Raw genomic sequence first — 22744 nt, 5'->3', positions numbered from 1 at the left:
CACTGAGTAGAGGCTATCGCTGCATGTTCAACACAGGTGTGAAGCCAGCCGAGATATCGTCAGCACTGTGCACAGTGGAGGTGAGCATAGAGCACTGAGTAGAGGCTATCGCTGCGTGTTCAACACAGGTGTGAAGCCAGCCAAGGTATCGTCAGCACTGTGCACAGTGGAGGTGAGCATAGAGCACTGAGTAGAGGCTATCGCTGCGTGTTCAACACAGGTGTGAAGCCAGCCAAGATATCGTCAGCACTGTGCACAGTGGAGGTGAGCATAGAGCACTGAGTAGAGGCTATCGCTGCGTGTTCAACACAGGTGTGAAGCCAGCCGAGATATCGTCAGCACTGTGCACAGTGGAGGTGAGCATAGAGCACTGGGTACAGGCTATCGCTGCGTGTTCAACACAGGTGTGAAGCCAGCCAAGATATCGTCAGCACTGTGCACAGTGGAGGTGAGCATAGAGCACTGAGTAGAGGCTATCGCTGCGTGTTCAACACAGGTGTGAAGCCAGCCGAGATATCGTCAGCACTGTGCACAGTGGAGGTGAGCATAGAGCACTGGGTAGAGGTTATCGCTGCATGTTCAACACAGGCAAGCGCTGGATGCTGGGTAGTTGCAATCGCTGCGTGTTCAACAGAGGCAAGTGCAGTATGCTGAGTAGGGGCAAGTGGACCGTGTTGAACGGACCCAAGCACAGACTGATGAGTAGAGGCAAGCGCTGTTTGCTGTGTAGAGGCAAGTGGAGCATGTTGCACTGAGGTAAGCGCTGTATGCTGAGTAGAGGTAAGCGCTGTATGCTGTGTAGAGGCAAGTGAAGCATGTTGCACTGAGGTAAGCGCTGTATGCTGAGCAGAGGCAAGCGCTGTATGCTGTGTAGAGGCAAGTGGAGCATGTTGCACTGAGGTAAGCGCTGTATGCTGAGTAGAAGCAAGCGCTGTATGCTGTGTAGAGGCAAGTGGAGCATGTTGCACTGAGGTAAGCGCTGTATGCTGAGTAGAGGCGAGCACAGACTGCTGGGTGGAGGCAAGCGCACTGTATTCAGCAGGGGCAAGTGCAGGGTGTGGCATGGTGTGGAAGCCCTGAGGACACACAGGAGTGTGGGTGTGGTTGGTCGCCAAGGCAACCACCGTGGCAGCATGGGCCAGTGTAGCCATCCCATCCTCGCTGCCATGGCCACTGACCACATAAGGTATCAAGGATGACACAGTGTGGTCCGTCAACTCCACTGAACCTTCAACGTTTGAATAAGTCATTGCCGTCGTCTGGTCCTCAGTGTCGCTCATCAAGAGTGATTTGCACACTGTGGGAATGGTCATGCCAGCATCAGAAAATGCCTGTAATGCATCAGCTCTGTTTTGAGTCAGGTTAGCAGCAGGGTCTCCATCACTTTGAGTCAGGTTAGCAGCAGGGTCTCCATCACTAGATGAGTTGACATTGTCAGAAGACGTGGAGTCAGGCTGTGAATTACACGTGAAAGCTTTCCCACTGAGGTAGTCGAGATGAGTAAAGCGGGGACCTGTTCGTGGCTGAGAGTAATAGGTGGCAATGACGCTGTGTTTTGACTTCATGTGGGTCACCAGGCTCACTCGCTGCTTAAACCCACACCCGCACTGATCACACACATAGGGTGTTTCTCCCGTGTGCTGGCGCTCGTGAATCTGCAAGGTGTTGGTGCGGCTAAAAGTCTTGTCGCAGAATCTACAGCGATGCGGTTTCTCTCCTGAGTGTACGCGCTCGTGTTTGCGCAGAGAGCTGACGCTGCCAAACCTTCCGCCGCATAGTTCACACAGGTAGGACTGGGTCTTGGCCACGCACTTCTTGTAGTGAGCGCGCCGCTCTGGCTTGCTGAAGAACGCCTCTTCACAGAGAAAGCACTGATACGGTTTCTTCCCCCTGTGATGGTTGAGATGTATCTGCAGGAAGTAGTTCTTGGCGAATTCCTCGCCGCACACTTGACACCTGTATCTCTTCAAGGGCTGGAAGCGCTCCTGCTTGGTGTGGGTGGTGCGGTGAGCACGCAGTCGTCTTCCTGTGGGAAAGATCTTCAGGCAGACGGTGCACTCGTGGTGCTCCTCCACCGCGCTGTGTTGCCGGCGGTGACGCTTCAGCTGGTGCTGTGTGGGGAACGACTGCGCACACCGGCCACACTGATGGGGGTGGGTCACGCTGTGTCGCTGTCGCATGTGACCGGTGTACTCCCTGCTGGACTGAAAAAGGGCGTTGCACTGTGAGCAGTGGTAGGCTGCTTTCTGCATATTCTGCGCGGCCATAGCTCTGCTTCTTGTCTTGGTCACACTGGGGGGTCCAGCTTGGTTGGTGCGGGAGACAGGCAGCTGTGTGTTGTTGCTGGCCCCACACTCCTGGTGGTCTAGCTGTGGCTGCCCATGGTCCGCAATACACGGGTCAGTCCCTGCCTCCTCCTGAAGCAAAAACAAAGGCTGCCTTACGATTCTGCCAACATACACAAAGTCGAGCGTGCTTTCACTTTCACCTTATTGCTCTTTGAAATGCATCATAACTCCCTTATTTTTGATTTCTATGACTTAAAACATGGTACACCCCAAGAAAATACCATACAATCATAAAGTCAAAAATGTAACGTGGATATGGTATGTTCTGAGGTCGGGCGTTGTCGGGCGGTATTTAGTCAGACCCGAAACAAGTGATATGTGTACAGACGAACCCCCTTTCAAAGACCTAACAAAAATCAGACAAATTCATGAGGAAGCCTCAAAACTGAGGTAAGTTTACAGAGGTTATTTTATATAATACAGTGATGCGATATGCGGCCCTCAAGAACCCTTCTATTAAAGGGCTCCCTCAATGTTACAACCCGTTGTTCTCTGATGGATTGTTTTCCCTTCTATTTCCCAGCATTTCTTACCTCTATACTACATCCCCCTCTCCGTAGAAACATACTACCAACCATCAAAGGACTTATTGCAACTTTTCCCAAAATTATCATCATGACATGAGTTAGGTCAACTCAACTTCATCTCCAGTCCAGTCAGTATGCTCAATGTATGCGGAAACATGACTGAAATACTTTGTACATCATCACTACGGCAAGCAAACTGAAGTAGCCACGATTTTTCATAACATAATATCTCTTTCAGGTCATTACTTTATTTTGTCTAAATAAAGCTCCTTTACCGGATCGTTATACTTTAGTCTGCAAAGAACTCCCTCCCTTTTCAGGCCCTGTTTTCTCACATTTTGTGTTGACAACCTTTGTATTGTAAATGTACCTTCATCTTAAAACTCCCTCCTAATGTTAAGACCGATTTTCTCACATTTGTTGAGGTCTTACAAGGGGTCTTGTGCTACAGACAGCCAGAGATTTCTTCACAACTACCTCTGGGTGTTTACTGTAAATTAAGGAGATCTATACTTAACACTTTCAACTCACAGACTGAGGCCTCGTGTCCTTTCTGTTGACACCCATCTCAGCATTCCTCTCTTGGGCCGTCTTTCCTGTAAAATATCAGTGGATACATTATTTGATATTCACTGTTGGTCAACAAACTACTTACCTCACAGTAAACCAAACAAATCATAAGTCATCTAATATATGTTATTCCATGACAGACCGAATACACATGTATGCCATTTACATATCTGCTTTGAACACCCAACAACAGCAACAGACAGAAAGACAGACACTGATACAGACATGCACAGACGAGCAGACTCACACAGACACTCACTCACTCACATACACGCACACACACACAGACAAACATAGACTAACACCGTTAGACTTTGGCACACAGCATACTAGACTTTGGCACACAGCTGTTCGTCTTCTCCTCTCCTGACAATGTGACATGAACTCTACTGATGCGTCCCTTAGGCCAAAAATAAAAGTTGTATGTTTTTGGTCACCCGACCCTACCTAGTTTTTTCCCGCCGACCCTAGACTTTTTTTTTTATTGCATTTGTAAAAAAAAGAAGATAAAAAAGCGTCAAAACGAAAGTAACAGACGGCAGATGACACAAGGGGGATAACCCCGCATCCCTTTTGTCTCATTTGTTTTGTAATGTGTTGTCTTTCTCTTTGTATAGTAAGTCCAGTCTCTTTTCTACCCTGACCAAAAAAAATAAAAAATCCCTACCTACCCAACTATTTTTTGTAGCCATGTTACCAGAAACATACAACTTTTTTGGGGGGGCCTTACCTCTCTTCCACCATAATTATCTGACTAGAAGTAGCACCACCTCCTGCATTACCCCAACTAATAACCTAGAGAAAGATTTGTTAAAGGGATACTACCTAAAGGAAACTGCAGAATCTGTGTTTCAAATAAATAAAGCTACAGCGCAAGAGGACTGACTTCGCTTTACAAAAGAAAGTGTTTAAAAGCTTACTGAAATGTCGTACAATAGAGGCAAAGAAAGAGCACTCTTTGCTATGTTAGTTAGGGTTACTTCTACTGAGCTACTTCCCTTGTTTGTGTACGTTATTAACGTTACTAGAGGGCTGCGTCATAAATAGCACTCCCCTCTTTCAAATTTGCCAGAAACTCCCCCAAATTGGCCAGATCAATAAACAAGTATTGTCCCTTCAAGGCTGCAAAGCCAAATTTATACATGTACATACTACAAAATAGTGGGGAAAATCTGTTACCCTTTCTGCTGAGACTGTCTGCATGGGCTGTTGACATGTGAGCAGCCAACACTCTGGGAGAATCCACAAGTTTTTCACAGATTCCGCACTGCAGTCTGCTCTCTGTCCGCAGGCTGCGTGGTTTGCCGGCAGTCTTCTTCCGACCTCTAGACCTTTGATGTCTTCCAACACAATCCCTTGCACTTTCTCTCTCACAGTTCCCAGGGGACTTCTGCTTTTTGTTTGACCGTTGCCTTGAAGATGTGACTGATGTGACAGCTGGGACAGAGCGGTCAGTTTCTTCCTGTCCTGAGGACCCTTGCTGGTCAGCTGTGGACTTCACTGTCTGCTGACCATGAGATGCACTTTGACCTCTGCTTGTGAGGGAATTTCTGTCTGATGATGTCCTTCTTTTGGGCGAAGAAGTACTGGAATCTCTGCTTGCGTCTTGAGTTTCATCTGTGCTTTTGTTTATGTCCACAGCCTTCTTTTTCCTTCCAGTGGAATTTTTCTTCGTGCGAGAGTTGTCTGCACTCTGCTGGTTTTGAAGACTACACAACCTGCTGCTCCTTGTTCTTCGGTGTGTTGGCAGTGAAACCACTTCACTTGCCACTGGAGGTGTGTCAGCTCCATTATTTACACAGACGTTCCCCGTTTCACATTTGGTGCACACGCTTTCTTCAATGTTCAAATCTGCCTGGCCTGTCGTTGATACAAAAACAGCTCCTTCAACACAACTTTCAACTTTGTCCACTTGTTCTGACTTTGGCAGACCAGCTAAATTGAAATCATCCTTCACATCTCTTACTGTTGCACTCGTAGCAAGGATGTGTAGTGAACACTCCACTGGTTCATCAGTGAAATCGCCAGACTTTGGATTCTTCACTGACTGTATGTTTTCGTCACATGTCACTTTCCTTCTTCTCTTGCGGCTTGGTGACCCATCCTGGGAGGCTGAAGCGGAGACTGAAGGATCAGGGCTGAGTGTTAGAGAGCCTGGCTGCATGGTGTTGTGTTTGACGACTGTGGTAGAGACTGAAGGATCAGGGCTGAGTGTTGGAGAGCCTGGCAGCATGGTGTTGTGTTTGACGACTGTGGCGGAGGAAGCGTCACTTGTTGTGGTGTCCCCCTGAGCTTGGTGCCAGAGCAGGGGCTCACTGTGGTGGAATCTGTGGGCTGTTGTCAGGAGTGAAGCAGGAATGTTCAGGACAGCAAGGAAATGAAGAACAGTTTTCTCCCCTCTCTGGTAAGCCAACATCTCTGAAACAATCAAATCAAAACAACATAATATAGCCTTCAATTTAGTTCAAGTTCACGTTCAATAAACATTTTCCGGAAATAGTTTTCAAGACTTTCGAACAGTTTGAAGCGGTGCGGTAGGCGGGTAGAGCAAGACAAAGAGCCCATTTTACGTGGACAAGTTTTTCAAAACGAAGCAAAGCGAATACCCAGTATCCGGTGGGCTTTGACTTGCGATCGGGACGAACAATGAACTTTGATGTGTACGTTAGGCAGCATGCACTCAATATGATACCCTTTTCTTTAAAAAAAAAAAATGTACATCAGCGCCACGAGTTGGCGCCCATTGGTTGCTGATCACTAGCACTGGAAGTGTTTGCTAAGCACATGTGTTTTTCTAAACTCACCTGACCTTAACCCCTTCACTGCTCACCCCGTATGTAATACGTGGTCATTTTCGGTTTGTCATACGCCCATAACCGTATCTCATACGTGGGATTTGTGTCAACAACATTTCAGGACATTTCTGAAAACTAAATGGGAGGTAACCACTGTCCAAGTACTTGTAGGGGTTCTAAACACAGTTCTTTCCCATAGACCGTTCGGATAAGTTACTACCACGTGTTGAAAACTGTGTTAGAAATGTAGAACCGACTATAGCATTCAGCCGCCATTCACAATGGCGGCCGAAAGTCGGACCTCAACTCATAGACCTGTTTTCAAGCGATACAGTGTTCTGGAAGCTCTACAAGAAGTGATTTATGGATTACCACACAGAAGAATACTTTTATGGGCTGTAATGTGAGTACCTGATGTTTGACACCAGTTTTAGCAGTGTTTTGTGTGGTTTTACATGCTGCAATGTGTGTGTGTTTAAGTCCGGAAACTATAATTTTTGACAAAAATTTCATTTTCATTTTTCATTTCATTTTCATTTTCATTACTTTATTGTCCCATCGCTGGGAAATTTGGGTCGCTTCCTCCCAGTGGAAAGCTAGCAGCAACGGAGTCGCGCTACCCAGGTGTCTGCGTGTTTAGGTGTATTCAACCACCTGCACTTATGGCAGAATGACCAAGGTCTTTTACGTGCCATTGTGATGACACAGGGGAGGGACATGGCTTCCGTCTCTGGGTCTGCACATAAAGTTGACCCGTGTCCGTCCCGGCCCGAATTCGAACCTGCGACCTTCCGATCACAAGTCCAGTGCTCTACCAACTGAGCTACCGGGCCCCCTTTAGGTCATTATATCAATTTTTACTATAACAATCACAAACAAAGTCCAATGATCATGTCATCCTATAATAGCCAAGGGTATAAGCAAAACACATGCCAAAAAAAATAGGTTTTCTTTTTTTTAACTTTTTTTTCTAATGTGTACAAATTAAACCTACTTCAGTACTTGACAGGGAAATAAGTGTGCGACTCGAGCGCTTTCGCTTTCATTGCGCTTTTTTTTTTTTTCCTTTTTTTTGTTGCCAGGACAAATGTCATAAAAAGTTATAGGGTTGGCCCCTAAAAATAGGGTAGGTCGGGTAACCGTAACCACACCTTTTTTTTTTTTAGGCCTAGCATAGCCCAAAAAAATAGGGTAGGAAGGGAGGCAATCACTTTTTTTTTTTAAACTTTTTTTTCTAATTTTCTAATGTGTACAAATTAAACCTACTTGACAGGGAAATAAGTGTGCGACTCGAGCGCTTTCGCTTTCATTGCGTTTTCTGCACTTGTTTTCTTGTTTTCTTTGGTGTTTTTTTGACAAATGTAATATAATAAAAAGTTATAGGGTCGGCCCCTAAAAATAGGGTAGGTCGGGTTACCGTAACCGTGCACCTATTTTTTTTTAGGCCTTATAATTAATTATATGCACACACTGGACAAAGGAGTATAGGCATGAGGTGTTAAAGTATCTCTAAAGTCTGTAACTGTGTGTGAGTGTCACGTGGTGTGTGTGTGGGGGGTTTGTATAAGGAAGAGGAGGAGGAGGGGTGGTATAACTATAAGATGGGAATAAAAGGGTGACTGAAGAATACCAATGGATTTAGCTCACGGATATATAATTTCAAAGGCATACTTTGCTGCAACAATTTTGTCCCCTTTCTTTTTCAGTTTTTGAATTGAACATTCTCTCTTAGCAACAGTAGTATTAATCTACTTCTATAATCTACTGCACCTGTGTTTGTGGTCGGGGGAGGGGGTGCATGCATTGACGGGGATTTTGGAGTCCAAACTGTGTTTTTCCAATATCATTAATGGTAATTAACGTAATTGAACTCTGTGAGACTAATAATTCTTATTCTCACCCGCATAAACCTTGGCGTTGATGGCAAATGACATCAAGTCATCCGCTGATGTCTGTGTAACTTGTGTAGAAAATGACGATGCCCTTTGAGCTTGAGGAATCAATGTCCCTGTCCGGACGTGGTTGTCCCTGCCACACTGACACAGTATCTTCAACACACTGGCCAGCCCCACCTCCACCTCGCTCTCTGTGCTGTTCAAATCCAGAATACTACTGCAGTCTGTACAATACATCTGCCTGGCCAGCTCTCCTAAGTCCACAATTCTCAGTCCAACTTTCCACGACATGCTGTCCTTCTTTCGCTTCGCAAGCGGCCGATTTCAAGCGTTGCAGTCTTACTACTTCTGCTATGTACAGACACTACAGCCGTAAAATCCGGTCAACGAGTCAGTTCTCAGCCCACCTGTCGTTCACTGCAGATGGAAAGTGAGCCATAATACCACTTTGTAGAGGTTTAGTACAAATATACTCTTGCAGAATTCACAGCGAGGTATCCATAATTCTTGTAAAAGCAGGGCATCTGGACATTTTGGCTAAAACTCTTGTCGTCAAGTGTAAAGAGTCGCAAACTGCAGCCATTTTGATATCATTTGGTAAGGGACGCAACTCTTCCATTTTCAGTGTCTTTTAACCCAAAGCTGCAAAAAGATGGCTTTCAAAGTAAGTAAAGCCACTTTCGTTTGAATCAGAAAATAAAGAAGGAGAAGAAATAGAGCGCATACTTGATAAACAATACGACACGATTGGACGCTGAAATTGAGATGTCTTAATTGATAATTTGGCCCGAACCTCCGTAAAAAGCAGACGTGGTAAAAGTCGTCTGCTCAAGATTCCAAGGGACTGCACTCATCACAAATATTATGTTTAATTTTAGTTCGTTTGTAATTTTTCTTTATTTTGTTTTATTTTACTTTTAATTATATGTGTTTTGGTATGAATACAATTTAAAACTAAGAAGATGATAGTAAAAATAATAAAAGTCACGTGGTCTGCAACGCCAACTGACTTAGAAAAGATGGAAGCCAGAGCTGCGTTTCTTACGAGCTTCCAAGCATTCTCAGTGTAAAATGACGGTTGTGTAGCAACGTTAGTGCACATTACACAAAGGTGTGGAAAGTACAACGGCTATCAGCGTTGTTTTTGCCATCATTCGTACAGCTGTTTAGGTGAATTTCTTCAATGGATGTATATTTTTGTGTGGGGTATGCGCACATTTGCTGAGCTTCTCTGCGCTCGCTCCCTTTCACTCACTTTGTGATGATCGCCGGCGATTACTACTTCCTGTTGATTGACAGCGCATGCTCGTAAGGAGCAGACGACAGTTATGTTCGTCGTTGATTTCCAAAGGAGACACGACAGGCAACAGAATAACTCTTTCAGGGCGGAGAAGTTTTGTTCAGTATCAGATGAGCACAAAAATGCTGATGTGAATTACTGAACTGTTTAAATAATAAATCAAACTTTGAAAAGAACTAGACACTGATAAAAAAAACCAGCGCACTAATACTGAGATAGTTGTCAGTGCTTACTGAAAAAAGCCTTTTTTTAATTAAAAAAACCCTGCTCAATTCATGTAACCAGAAAAATTAAAATGGAACAACAAGTAGCAAATTCAGTCCCCGGTTTGACAATGACAGTTTACTCTGAACCTCATACAGAGGTATTATTAAAAACCGAACCAGAAGATGATTCTTTTGAATGTTTTGTGACTGGTACTCTTCAGGAGGTTCCACCTCCAGCTTTCAATTCTCAAGTGAAAGAGAAAAAACACCAACAAGTCTTGCCCCGTGACGAAAGAGGTATTGGAGATTCTGCTTTAAAAATTTCATTTTCACCAGAAGAACTCAAAAAGGCACGGCTGCAGAAAAAAAAAGTACGGTACTTTACAAGTATTGAAACGTCAGCATTGATTGAAGAAGTGAAAAAACACAGAGCTCTGCTTGTCAAAAAGTATAATTTAACAAAACTAGAAAGGATGGCGTTAGTGAAGCAGAAGCACAAAATATGGACGCAAATCGCCCAGCACCTGTTCATCGTGTGCGGGTCAGAGGTCAGACGCTCCATGGCAGAAGTTCAGAAGAAATGGGATAACATCAGGATGAACGCACAGAGGGAGAGGGCAGCTTTACAAATGCTTGAAGCGGAAGGATGCACCACCACTTGGAAACTCTCTCCATGTAGCCGCAAAGTGTTGGCTATTTTAGAAGAGGCTGCAAGTTATGACACCGAATATGAGCCAGCCTCTGGAAAGGAAGATTCAGTAGACTTGGGTATGAGCCTCGATACTCCCGGCTATGAGCACATATCTCTGCTTCACCATTCTAATTATGCCGAACCCCAGACAAACGAGGGAGGAAAAATCTGTACCGTCAAGGCTGAAACAGGAAGAACAACAGAATTTTCAGATGTTGAAGTCATGTGTTTGCTGAGCGAAATGTGGAAGCATTACGAGGTTTTGGGTAAAAAGTCACAGTCAGCTCAAGATGATCTGTTGAAGGAGGAGCGCTGGCAGGTGGTTGCCGATAACATCAATGCAATGTCAGGCGGGGAAATTGTGAGAAAATGGAAGGACGTTGAGAAGAAGTTTAAGGCTCTGAAAGTGGCAGCCTTGGCAAGCAGAGAGCAGACACAGTCGGTGAGAGACAGACATAAAGACCCACCACGAGACAGGTTACAGTCTGAGTATCATTGGCTGGTACTGAGCTTAGTGCAGGGAGTGTCTGGTGTGCATGACAACCAGACAGACCCAGAGGAAGAGACGGTGGCCTCAGATCACCACGGGGGTGACACTGACACTGACAGCAAAGCTCAACAAGCCCCTAGCCATGAAGACTCCTTCCAAGAAAGCAGTGTTGAGCAAAGTAGAGGCGTGTGTTCTGAGGAGTACTGTCATTGTCTTGTACGTGAGCTGAAGAAGTTCCTGCGAATACTGTTCTGTCCGCCGGTTGCCATTGACAACCCTGCCCTACAGCAAACTCAGCAGCAGGTGTGGAGCGTCATCGCCGAGAAGGTCAACGCGTGTCCTACCACAGGCTCTACATGGACAGCGGCCACGCTCAAACAAAACTGGAAACAGCTCCAAAAAGAAGTTGAAAATTATCAAGTCGCAGTTGCCAAAGGAAAAACGGATCTCCGTGAACCTGCACATTACCAACGAATTGCTGAATTTCTCCAGACTGTGGATGAAGAGAGGATAGCACAGCAGTCTAACCGTGTTAGCGCCGTCCCTGGCCAAGGTGTGGATGAAAGTGACGCAGCTAGCAGTAGCAGAAACAGAAGTGTCGACAGTATGACTGCCACTGCTGCTGGCCTGAAGAACAGCGACCTGACCAGTGACGGTGCACTGGCGGCCGAGGAAAATCATGGAGGGGATGGTGATGAAGAGGGGGGTGTCAACAGTGATGCTGGAGATTCTCGTGTTCCTTCTTCTGGCCAACAGAGCGGCAAAACCAACACAGTGAAACCGACAGCCTCCAGGTCCAAAAAGACGAGCAACATCTCAGCCAAGCGGTGGCTCAAGAAGCCGATATTCTCTGAGGGCGAGATTGAGATTATCCTCACCATGTACCAGAAGAACAAAGCTGTGATGAACTGCAAGATGCATGACAAGAACACCAACCTCAAGAAGCAGCAATACTGGCAGCGCATCACCAACAAACTCAATAAATCAGCTGGTGAGATTTGTTGGCTTTTGATCCATTGTCAGATTTAGAATCAGGAGAACAACACACCAACAAACACTCACAGTCACACATAAACGCACACACACAACAAACACACACACACACAGTGTTGACGTGATGTCCAGATGAGAGTGAATGAAGACACTGAAGCCAAGCTGTGTGTTGCTCAGAGCTTGGAGCCCCCAGACGCAGCGTGGAACAGGTGCGGCGGAAGATGACGGACATCCAGACCATCGTCAATGGGTGTGTGCAGGGGAACCAGAAGGCCACCAAGAAGAGGCCGCGCTGGATGACGCAGTCAGTGCTGCAAAACCTCATCCACATCCTGGACCTCACAACGCCGCGTGAGTTGTCTTCCCATCATGCATGATACACTTTGCCATCCATTTTTGATTGTGGGGACAGTGTCAAATAATAGGGATGGTATGTGATTAGAACGTTTAATCGTTGCCTCGCCAGCGTCTTGCAAGCGAGTTTCTTCAAAACAATTGAGATAAGTTATTATATTATCTGTATGATAAGTTATTATCTGTATGATAAGTATTTGTCTGTCTGTCCACTTGTAAGATCGCTGGGTTGAAGTACAGTCAGAGTAGCGTTTTGTTTTGTCATAAATTAAACATTCCAATAACCTACCATTCTTGTTTTTGTATTCTAAATTTTGGATTGTTTGCAGTTGTTAAAGTTGTAAAGATATATTTTCATATGTGAAAACATTGGGGGATTCCATTGCCATTGTATGTTTTTTTCAAATTGCTAGACTTTTGCTGGTTTTATTTGAGATACAGGTGTGAAGAAGTCCCAGAAGGCAAAGGGCAGCAAGCCAGAGAGCGCTAAGAAGGGAGGGGTGAGGGTGAAACTGTTGCCGGACAACTCTGCTGCTATTCAAGGGCGTCTTGATCTGCTTCTCCGCACTGTAGGTTTGAATGTTTACGTTTGTTTTGTAAAGGAGTAGTGTGTGTGTGAGTGTGTGTTGTTTCTTGAATTGTGTGTGTGTGTGTTTCTTGGACTCGTTAGAGTGTGTGTGAGTGTGTGTTGTTTCTTGAATTGTGTGTGTGTGTGAGGGGTATGTTTCTTGTGTGTGTATTTGTGTGTCACTGTGTGTTTCGGAATCTCACAGTCATAGTGTGTGTGTTTTGGATAGTGCTCTTGTTTGTTTATTTTTTGTTTATTTTCAATTTGATTGGTGTTTAAGGATGAGTGTGGCTGAAGTCATAAACGTTGTGTGTGTGTTGCAGTGCAGTGAGCTGCAGAGCCTGGGTGTTGACGCCGGTGCCCTGGTGTTTGAGGGACAGGCGGTGCTGACTTGCGGCAGTGAGCAACTGACACACATCGCTTCTCACACCCACCTGGCCGCCCTGTCGTCAGGTGCGTTCACTCACACAGACACACAAACACACACACACACACACACCGCTTCTCACTACCACCTGGCAGCTCTGTCATCTGGTGCGTTCACTCTCACTGCTGCTTGTCAGGCAAATTCTATCAAAATCAGATGCACAGACAAGCACACACACACACACACACACTCACACACACACATCCAGACCTGTTTACACTACACATTGAGCGTAGTAAACTACGAATTTGAATAATATACTACGCAACTACGCAAGTCTGTCGTTTTCTACGCAAACTTTATTAAAAAAAAAAAAAAAATTTTTTTTTTTTTTTTTTTCGTCGTTGCTGTTTACACCTGTTCCTTGTCCCGTTGTGCTCTCACACCGCCCCGTCCCTGCACGCAAACGGTATTGTTTCGGCTACGCATATCACAATCCGTAATTTTCTTCATCTCCCTTGACCGATCCATTTTCCAATCTCTGTTTTCGGCCAGCAGTCGTTTGCTGCGTGCAGCGCGTAAAGCGCCCGCGGGGGTTGCGTTGTAGCTTGTTAATGCCGAATAGGCTTCTCCAAGCAAATGCCGGGCACAACTGAACACGTTACTGCCAAACCATGCGGGCGTTTCGACACAATGGCTGAACGCAGAGCACACGAAAGTGAAGATGAGAACTGTGAAGAAAATGACTCCGAAAGGCCACCGACCAAAAAGAAAAAGACGAGCAATGCGCCGAACCAAGTCTTTCTGCCAAAATATCATCAGGACTACCCATGCCTTGTCTTCGCGGAAAGGAAAACGTCATGCTCATTGCACTGTCTGCAATTCCCATTTTTCCGTCAGTCAATCAATACATGTGGTAAAAAGTAGCAATCATTGTTCTTGTTGTTGTGATAGGTCGACGAGAAATTCTACACATTCAATTACAAAACTACACATTTGCCTCATTTTGCTCCCAGAAAATACACATGCAATGTTTTAGGGGTAAACAGGTCTGCACATCATTTGAGTGTTTGTTCAAGAATAAGCACACAAGCACTAATAGTACTAGTGACTGTCTATTCTTAGAACTGTAGTGTCGTAGTGTGGAGACAAGTTCGACCTTGAAAAACAAATCATGAGCGTGTTGCCACTCTGCAAAATCCAGCTCAATGAAAATTTCACAAGGCAATGCATAAGTTGTTAAACGTAATGTGTGGACACTTCTTTACCTTACCTTACCATAGTTTGATACTGAACCAATCTCGCCTGACATCAGTGTTATAGAGAGTACATGTGCATGATTTCAGCTTGGCAGCAAAGAAGCCCCCCCTCAGAAGAGCACCCGTGGGAGCAAGCTACATCAGAAGGCTGGAACGTTGTGAACCTCAACAACACTGTGCTGTCATCATCTAAAAGCGCTGCAGTTGTCACCGCTTCATTGGACAGTGCAGAGATCCGTGATGAAGGTTCCACTTCAGTGACTCAGGGTGAATCCCAGCATGCAACACGTTCAGAAGATCAGGGTGCGCTTGATGGTGACAGTGGTGTTGAAAGGACCGATGACGATAGCGGTGAAAGAACAGCGGTTGTGGTGTTGTCCACGCTGATGGCTGGTGATAACAGCACTGAGAGTCACCAGGCTGCTGACGCCAAACCTAGATTGAAAAATCATAAGAGGTAAGTGTTTTTTGGTCAGTGTTCACATGTCAATTACTTGAAATAAATCCAAAAACAAAGAGACTGCCAACGTTCCAAAATTCAGAATAAAAAAACAAGAAAGGTATGTTGTTGGAACGTATTGTTGTGTCAATAACAAACGTTCCAACAACATACCTTGCTTGTTTTTGTATTTAATTCATTTTTGGCTCACGAAGTGTAGCCTATGCGATCGTAACTTTGTCTGTCTGTGCGTTTGTGCGTGTGTGTGTGCGTGTGTGTGTGTGTTTGTGCGTGTGTATGTCTGTGGTAGAAACTTTAACATTTCCGAGTCTATGTGTGAGTGGTTATCCAAGACTATGGATAAAGCTCGCATAAGATTACGTCACGGTCAAAAGTGTTTGACGTCAATTAATGCATCATGACGGCATGCCTCCCTGTAGTCTTTCTCTCTCGCGTGGTGTGTGTGGTCTCGGTCATTGTTATTTTGAGCGGGCCGAGACTATTTGGCAGTCGTGTCCCTGTAAGTAGGCTACATGCAGACAGACAGATCTAGATCTAGTGTCTCTCTTTCTTGCACAGTGTCACCTAAGCTTACTGTGTGTGTGGGTGTGTATGTGTGACGGAGTGATTGAGTTTGTGTTACTGTTTGTCTATTTCTTACGTGAGCCTTGAAGGCTTCGCCTCTTGTTGCACATGTACTAACCACTGGTAAACTATGTGTTTCAATGTTATTTCCAGTCTGCTATGTTGCTGGGCTGAAGCTCACAATCTTCATTTTAGCGTTGAGACAAGAGAGTAAGGAGAACAAGAAAAGTGTTGTTGATGAGATGATACCTTGGCTGATGGTGCACTTTGCTCTGCATGTGAGCTGGAGAGTGTATTGATGCACAGCTGTTGAATGTTTTTTACAGGCACATTTCAATTCCAAAGAACGGCAATAGGAGTTAAAGTAAAGTTAGTTGTTCAGTGTTTTGCTTCCCACAGCTCCTAGCTACACATGAATGCTGTTTGTTTTGTGTGTGGTAGGCTAATGTATTTCAGTTTCACATCTTGCACACAAGAAGTATGTTCGTTTCATGTGTGTGTCTGACAGAAGTGGTCTAAGGTGACCAAACGTGGGTGCAGTCCCTGTAGGTGCAGTTCGCATCTGGATGCCTTTAGGAAAATAACACCACTGCTCAATCTAACACCAAGCGCATGAATCACCTCAGCTTTGCTCCCCGTCATTCTTCACATTGTTGGAGGTCTCAAAAGCAAACGGCTGTACTGATTCTTCCTTGTTATTTTCAACATTTCAATTGTGTTGCAGAAGTAAATTTGGCTGTACAGAGTGCCAGGCCTCCTTCCCCACCCTGGCCCTCCTCCTCCCCCACAAGCAGGGTCATCTCGTCAAGCAAGGGGAGCCTCTCATTGGGCCACGCAAAAAGCAGGGAGGGCCTCCCATTGGGCTTCTCAGTCCGCAGGAAAATCCTGAAAATCTGATGGTAATTGGCTTAGTGTTTCATTGGTCAGTGAATTGTCTGAATGCAGACTGGGGTGTGTTTGTCATGTTTCATTGGACAGTATATTATTATTGTCTCAATGCAGAGTTACGTGTACTCACGTACACACACTCACTACTTATAGGCGCGCACACACACACACACTCACATACCACACACTCACATACCACACACGTACACACACACACACACACACACACACACACAAACATACATATGTCAATACATTGTTAAATGAATCAGTACAGAAATAAGCAAACAAATGTAAAATAGTGCGTTCTCACCTCATTGGGTTTGTTGTATAGAATATAGTCAATGTTTGTATAGAATATAGTCGATGTTTGTAAAGAATACAGTCAATGTTTGTATAGAATACAGTCAATGTTTGTATAGAATACAGTCAATGTTTGTATAGAATACAGTCAATGTTTGTATAGAATACAGTCAATGTTTGTATAGAATACAGTCAATGTTTGTATAGAATACAGTCAATGTTTGTATAGAATACAGTCAATGTTTGTATAGAATACAGTCAATGTTTGTATAGAATACAGTCAATGTTTGTATAGAATACAGTCAATGTTTGTATAGAATACAGTCAATGTTTGTATAGAATACAGTCAATGTTTGTATAGAATACAGTCAATGTTTGTATAGAATACAGTCAATGTTTGTATAGAATACAGTCAATGTTTGTATAGAATACAGTCAATGTTTGTATAGAATACAGTCAATGTTTGTATAGAATACAGTCAATGTTTGTATAGAATACAGTCAATGTTTGTATAGAATACAGTCAATGTTTGTATAGAATACAGTCAATGTTTGTATAGAATACAGTCAATGTTTGTATAGAATACAGTCAATGTTTGTATAGAATACAGTCAATGTTTGCATAGAATACAGTCAATGTTTGTATAGAATATAGTCAATGTTTGTACAGAGTTTAGTCAAGCAGTATTGGGGTTAGGGTTAGGGTTTAGGGTTAGGGTTAAGTGTTTCTTGTATAGAATATAGTCAATGTTTGTATAGATTTTAGTCAAGCAGTATGTAAGTGTTTCTTGTATAGAATATAGTCAATGTTTGTAAAGAATTTAGTCAAGCAGTATGTAAGTGTTTCTTGTATAGAATATAGTCAATGTTTGTAAAGATTTTAGTCAAGCAGTATGTAAGAAATGTTATGTCCTTTGTACTGGAAACTTGCATTCTCCCAGTAAGGTCATATATTGTACTACGTTGCAAGCCCCTGGAGCAATTTTTTGATTAGTGCTTTTGTGAACAAGAAACAATTAACAAGTGGCTCTATCCCATCCACCCCCTTTCCCCGTCGCGATATAACCTTGAACAGTTGAAAACGACGTTAAACACCAAATAAAGAATTGGGTTTGTTTTTCAAGGAGATGGATGGGGATGATGAAGATGATGATGATGACGCTATCGATGACAAAGCTGCTGCTGATGATGATGGTGATGCTAACGATGCCAGTGCTGTTGACGCTAATACAGGGGAGAGCAGTGTGGAGAAGAGCAAAGCAGACATCGGTCAACACATTGAGAGTCAGGTCAGCAAGAACAGAGTTCAGGGCAGGATACATCTTACTGGCCTGTGTGTCAATGTGTGTGTGTTTGTTTGTGTGTGTATGTGTGTGTTTGTTTGTGTGTGTATGTCATGTGTGTGTTTGTTTGTGTGTGTATGTCATGTGTGTGTATGTGTGTGTGTGTATGTCAGGTGTAGGTATGTGTGTGTGTTTGTTTGTGTGTGAATGTCATGTGTGTATGTGTGTGTGTTTGTGTATGTATGTCAGGTGTGTGTGTGTGTTTGTGTATGTATGTCAGGTGTGTGTATGTGTGTGTGCGTATCATGTGTGTGTATGTCAGGTGTGTGTGTGTGTGTTTGTGTATGTCAGGTGTGTGTGTGTGTGTGTGTATGTCAGGTGTGTGTATGTGTGTGTTTGTCAGGTGTGTGTGTGTGTATGTGTGTGTATGTCAGGTGTGTGTATGTGTGTTTGTCAGGTGTATGTGTGTGTATGTCAGGTGTGTGTGTGTGTATGTCAGGTGTGTGTATGTGTGTGTGTTTGTGTGTGTGTGTATGTGTGTGCGTATCATGTCACGATGTGTGTGTGTGTGTTTGTAATACGTGTGTTTCATTTGTGTGTAAAGTGTGTGTGCGTATCATGTGTGTGTATGTCAGGTGTGTGTTTGTGTATGTATGTCAGGTGTGTGTATGTGTGTGTGCGTATCATGTGTGTGTATGTCAGGTGTGTGTATGTGTGTGTGTTTGTGTGTGTGTGTATGTCAGGTGTGTGTATGTGTGTGCGTATCATGTCACGATGTGTGTGTGTGTTTGTAATACGTGTGTTTCATGTGTGTGTAAGTGTGTGTGCGTGCATGTTGTGTGTCAATCTAGCAAAAATAATGAGGTACATTCACACAGGCTATGAGTATGAACAGAACATCTGAGAAAGGAGGGTCTTAAAAAAGCGGAAGTCATAATTTGGGGTGGGGGGGGGGGGGGGGGGTTATTCGCAGAGATGGCACAGAAATTAAGATTTGTTTCTTTGAAAAGTTTTTCACTTTGTTTTCAAGGTCCTCATTAGAAAACCTTAAAAATAGTGTTTTTAGTCTTATCAAGTAATACTTGAAGAACTTACCAGTCAGAATTGACCTTTTTTGCAACTTTGTCCCACTGTTTCAATTACGCTACAAGGCCCACATTGACTTTTGCTCAGATACTTAGGCGATGCTTGGAGACATGTTCCACTGTACAGTGTGATTTCACTTTGTTTGATTTATTTTTGCTTGAGGCATTGAGTGACATGTAGGTCCTAATTCTTTGGCAGGGTTCTGAGGGAAGAAAGGAGAAGCCTTACTCTGGTCGTCGGTTTATTAACCGCGTCTATCGCCACGCCTGTCCGGTCTGCGGCAAACGATTCTTTAACCGCGGCCACCTCCACAAACACGAGAAGTCCCACAACTACCAGGGTAAGGATTTCTTGTGTGTGTACACATTCTGTACCTCAAGTAAGTCTGTGGCAAACGATTCTTTAACCGCGGCCACCTCCACAAACACCAGAAGGCCCACAGTTACCAGGGTAAGAATTTCTTGTGACAACTTGTGTGTACACATTCTGTACCTCAAGTAAGTCTGTACAGTCTGTAGCAAACGATTCTTTAACAGCGGCCACCTCCACAAACACCAGAAGGCCCACAGTTACCAGGGTAAGAATTTCTTGTGACAACTTGTGTGTGTACACATTCTGTACCTCAAGTAAGTCTGTACGGTCTGTAGCAAACGATTCTTTAACAGCGGCCACCTCCACAAACACCAGAAGGCCCACAGTTACCAGGGTAAGGATTTCTTGTGTGTATATACATTCTGTACCTCAAGTAAGTCTCTGGTTGCTGTTTGGCGTTAACATGTTTGATACTGGGGTTGGATTTTGGGACAATGATCACTCTACAATATATATTTCATGTACTTGTAAGAAGCAAGAAGAACTTTATTTTACGAGATGGTTGACCCATGTCAATTTAGTTGAACTTTGCGAAGCAGGTGCTCGAAGTCGAAGCCGCCTTTGCAACTGTCACATGTGATGTCGAGTTCAAACGAGGTTACTTCCCTTAGTCTCGGTATGGTCAGCAAAATGTGCAAAACAGTGTGTGTTTGTTTTTGTTTTTTGAGAAATGAAAAAAAAAGTTTTAGAGTCGGCGGGAAAAAATAGAGTCAGTCGGGTTACCCAAAACCCACATTTGTGTCGTTGGCCTGATCTGAATGGAGTATTACTGTAAAGAGAATACATTCTGGTTGCCATTTAATATATCTTACAGCAGTCCCTCTCATGAACGGACACCCTTGGGCCATAGCAAAACTGTCCGTACATTGCAGGTGTCCAGTCACGGGAGGGGTGACCATACCACCCCCTCCCCCATACACTCACACAGAGACACACAAACAACAGGATTGAGTCCATGCTAATCACTTCTTGTGGCTACTAAACTCCTAATACTTCTTTAAACGTTCTGTAAAAAGGATTTGTATGAAAAGTGTTGAAAAGAAGAGATAAAATAAATCCTCAAGGCAGTGAACACACTCACCATGCACTGACATACGAAAGCAGCCACACAAACACAGCACAGGGGAGCGTGTGCAGATGCTTTGCAAGAATAAGCTTGAAAACAAGTTTGAATAAATAGCAGCAGATAGAGCTGCATGTCATAATCATGTAATTTATTGGCTCACGTAAGTGTAGCCTTTGCGATGATAAACTTTGTCTGTCTGTGCGTGCGTGCGTGTGTGTGTGATAGAAACTTTAACATTTCCGAGTCTATGGATAAAGCTCGCATAAGAAGATTACGTCTCGGTCAAAAGTGTTTGACATGTGTGATAGAAACTATTTGAAGACGTCATATTATGACGTAAGAGGGTTGGACGTCACGCAAAGGAATTACTGAAAGTCTCGGTCATTGTTATTGTGAGCGGGCCGAGACTAATTGGCAGATCCAGGGTCTCCCTTTCTTGCACAGTTTCACCTACGCTTACTGTGTGTGTGTGTGTGTGTGTGTGTGTGTATGTGTGACAGAGTGATTGAGTTTGTGTTACTGTTTGTCGATTTCTTACGTGAGCCTTGAAGGCTTCGCTTCTTGTTTTTTTCTTGTCTGGCTTTATTGACTGCATGCCGATCATGTGGCATGGCAGTGACTTTTCACTCTTCAGTCGGAAATACACTGTACATAACACAGCTCCCACTCTCCCTCACTAATGCCTACCCCAAGCCGTGACAACTGATGCTTGGAAATTGTGTGGAAGAGTACACCTCTCTATTTCTCTCCAATGCTCTTCCTGCTGACATGCAGTGACACCGGACACCCCACAGAGTTTAGCCAGCTAACCCTCCACCCCCCCCCCCCCCCTTCTCTCTCTCACTCCCTCCAGCCATGTACTGTTGGGGGCTGTGGCCAGAGAGGCCAGCTGCACTGTTCACTCAGAGCAAAACCAGTTGACTGTGTCGTAACTTTTGACAAAGCAAGACAACTGAAGGGTTCATAGATTAGGCAACCGACTCACTGGTCAAGGCTGAGGGGAAACAAGAGTATCTTGTCAATGAAAGAGGTTACACACAGACACACGATGCTGAGAACTGGACCTTCATCGACTGTGGTTTACGTCCAACAGACAAGAATAAAGAGCTCAGTGGTCGGTGCAGTTTCATGTTGGCATCTTCGCATGTACTCCACTCCTGACCAAAACTACCCCGCCCTCCTGATGGGTACACGTGCACTCAAGTTATCAGTGACTGTCATCACGCCATTGCGGCTGTGATCTTTGTACCAAGAGCCGGACTGCTCTGTTATCGATTTTGTTGTGGTGAAAATTTGACGATGGTCTGTCCGTACATTGGAGGTATGACCTGCTGTTGGGACCGAAAATGAGTGTCCGCGTCCACGTTTTGCAGGTGTCCGTTTAAGGGGGGGCAAATATAGAAGGAAAACACTCTGTGCCGAGCAAATGTGTCCGTACATGTCAGGTGTCCGCTCACGCCGCGGGCCGTACATTGCAGGGACTGCTGTAAAATCATTTAGCTGACTGAAAATGCCAGTCACAAAATGGTACACACCTTTTGAGAATAACCCATAAGCATTTGCTTTTCTTGTTTCATTAGCTTTCTTCAAAAGGCGGGTGATTAAAAAATGCTCCCTGTCTGTTTCAGGAGAAAAACCCAACGAGTGCAGCATTTGTGACGGCCATTTCAAAACCAAAACCAATTTGAAGATCCACATGCGGTTACACACTGGGGAAAAACCGTATGTGTGTGATGTATGTGACAGTGCCTTCGGCAAATCTTATGATCTTCTTTCACACAAGAAGCAGCAGCACGGATACAATGCAGTGAAGAGAAAGTACGACAAGGTTAGTTTGGATGGAGTTTTTGTCCTGCTGATACAACTGGACTAAACTGGGCAACAAAATTATTTTTGTATTTTTTTTATTGTACCCATTTTCTTATCTCAAATAAAACATTCATTCGTTTTTGTATTTGTTACCTCGGGTATTGATCAGTTGGATTTTTTTTGGGGGGGGTCATCTTTCTTATGCCAGACCTCGCATGACCCCTGCAAGAGAAATCTTTGATCCGTATTGTCTGAAACTGACGGGTGTTTTTTTCAGGCAAGACTTCCTCGCGGCTAGCCTCTTGCCAAGCTAAGAAGTGAGAGTGTATATGAAATGGTTTGATGGCTAGCTACGCAAGAATTCCTGTCTGTCTCTGTCTCTCTTTTTCTTACATCTCTCTCCCTCACTGTCTGTCTCTTTTTTTGTATGTCTGTCTCTTTCTCTCGTGTTTCTCTCTATGGCTGTGTCTTTCTCTGCATCTCTCTCTCTCTCTCTCTCTCTCTCTCTCTCTCTCTCTCTCTCTCTCTCTCTCTCTCTCTCTCTCTCTCTC

At 44.3% G+C, this 22744-nt stretch overlaps 2 protein-coding genes across 2 annotated transcripts in view; one reads left to right on the top strand and one right to left on the bottom strand.

Moving 5' to 3' along the window:
• Window positions 1–473: 473 nt before the first annotated feature.
• On the bottom strand, window positions 474–8523 carry LOC138974837 (uncharacterized). The gene is made up of 4 exons (XM_070347561.1): window positions 8141–8523; window positions 4625–5863; window positions 3407–3471; window positions 474–2417 (listed from the first exon to the last, which is right to left on the bottom strand). The coding sequence occupies exons 1-4, from the start codon at window positions 8424–8426 to the stop codon at window positions 474–476; spliced, it is 3534 nt and encodes a 1177-aa protein (XP_070203662.1). The 5' UTR covers window positions 8427–8523.
• Window positions 8524–9156: 633 nt separating this feature from the next.
• Window positions 9157–22744, top strand: part of LOC138974836 (uncharacterized) — a 50582-nt gene continuing 36994 nt past the window's right edge. Inside the window, exons 1-9 of the mRNA XM_070347560.1 lie at window positions 9157–11813; window positions 11993–12166; window positions 12605–12738; window positions 13061–13190; window positions 14451–14820; window positions 16112–16286; window positions 17702–17866; window positions 19145–19286; window positions 22013–22212. Coding sequence (XP_070203661.1) covers window positions 9731–11813; window positions 11993–12166; window positions 12605–12738; window positions 13061–13190; window positions 14451–14820; window positions 16112–16286; window positions 17702–17866; window positions 19145–19286; window positions 22013–22212 — 3573 coding nt within the window. The 5' untranslated portion in view covers window positions 9157–9730. The remainder of the gene's footprint in view (window positions 11814–11992; window positions 12167–12604; window positions 12739–13060; window positions 13191–14450; window positions 14821–16111; window positions 16287–17701; window positions 17867–19144; window positions 19287–22012; window positions 22213–22744) is intronic.

Source organism: Littorina saxatilis, linkage group LG8 (assembly GCF_037325665.1).
Source record: "Littorina saxatilis isolate snail1 linkage group LG8, US_GU_Lsax_2.0, whole genome shotgun sequence".
In the NCBI taxonomy this organism is placed as follows: Eukaryota; Metazoa; Mollusca; class Gastropoda; order Littorinimorpha; family Littorinidae; genus Littorina; species Littorina saxatilis.
This window is presented reverse-complemented; position numbering and strand designations above follow the sequence as displayed.

Excerpts from the sequence above, each read along its gene's own strand:
- LOC138974837 (XM_070347561.1), bottom strand. The coding sequence starts at position 8,426 with ATGTCGTGGAAAGTTGGACTGAGAATTGTGGACTTAGGAGAGCTGGCC. Across the intron at positions 3,472-4,624 it reads AGACAGTCTCAGCAGAAAGG|GAAAGACGGCCCAAGAGAGG; the intron begins GTAACAGATTTT and ends GATATTTTACAG. Across the intron at positions 2,418-3,406 it reads AGGACACGAGGCCTCAGTCT|GAGGAGGCAGGGACTGACCC; the intron begins GTGAGTTGAAAG and ends TTTTTGCTTCAG.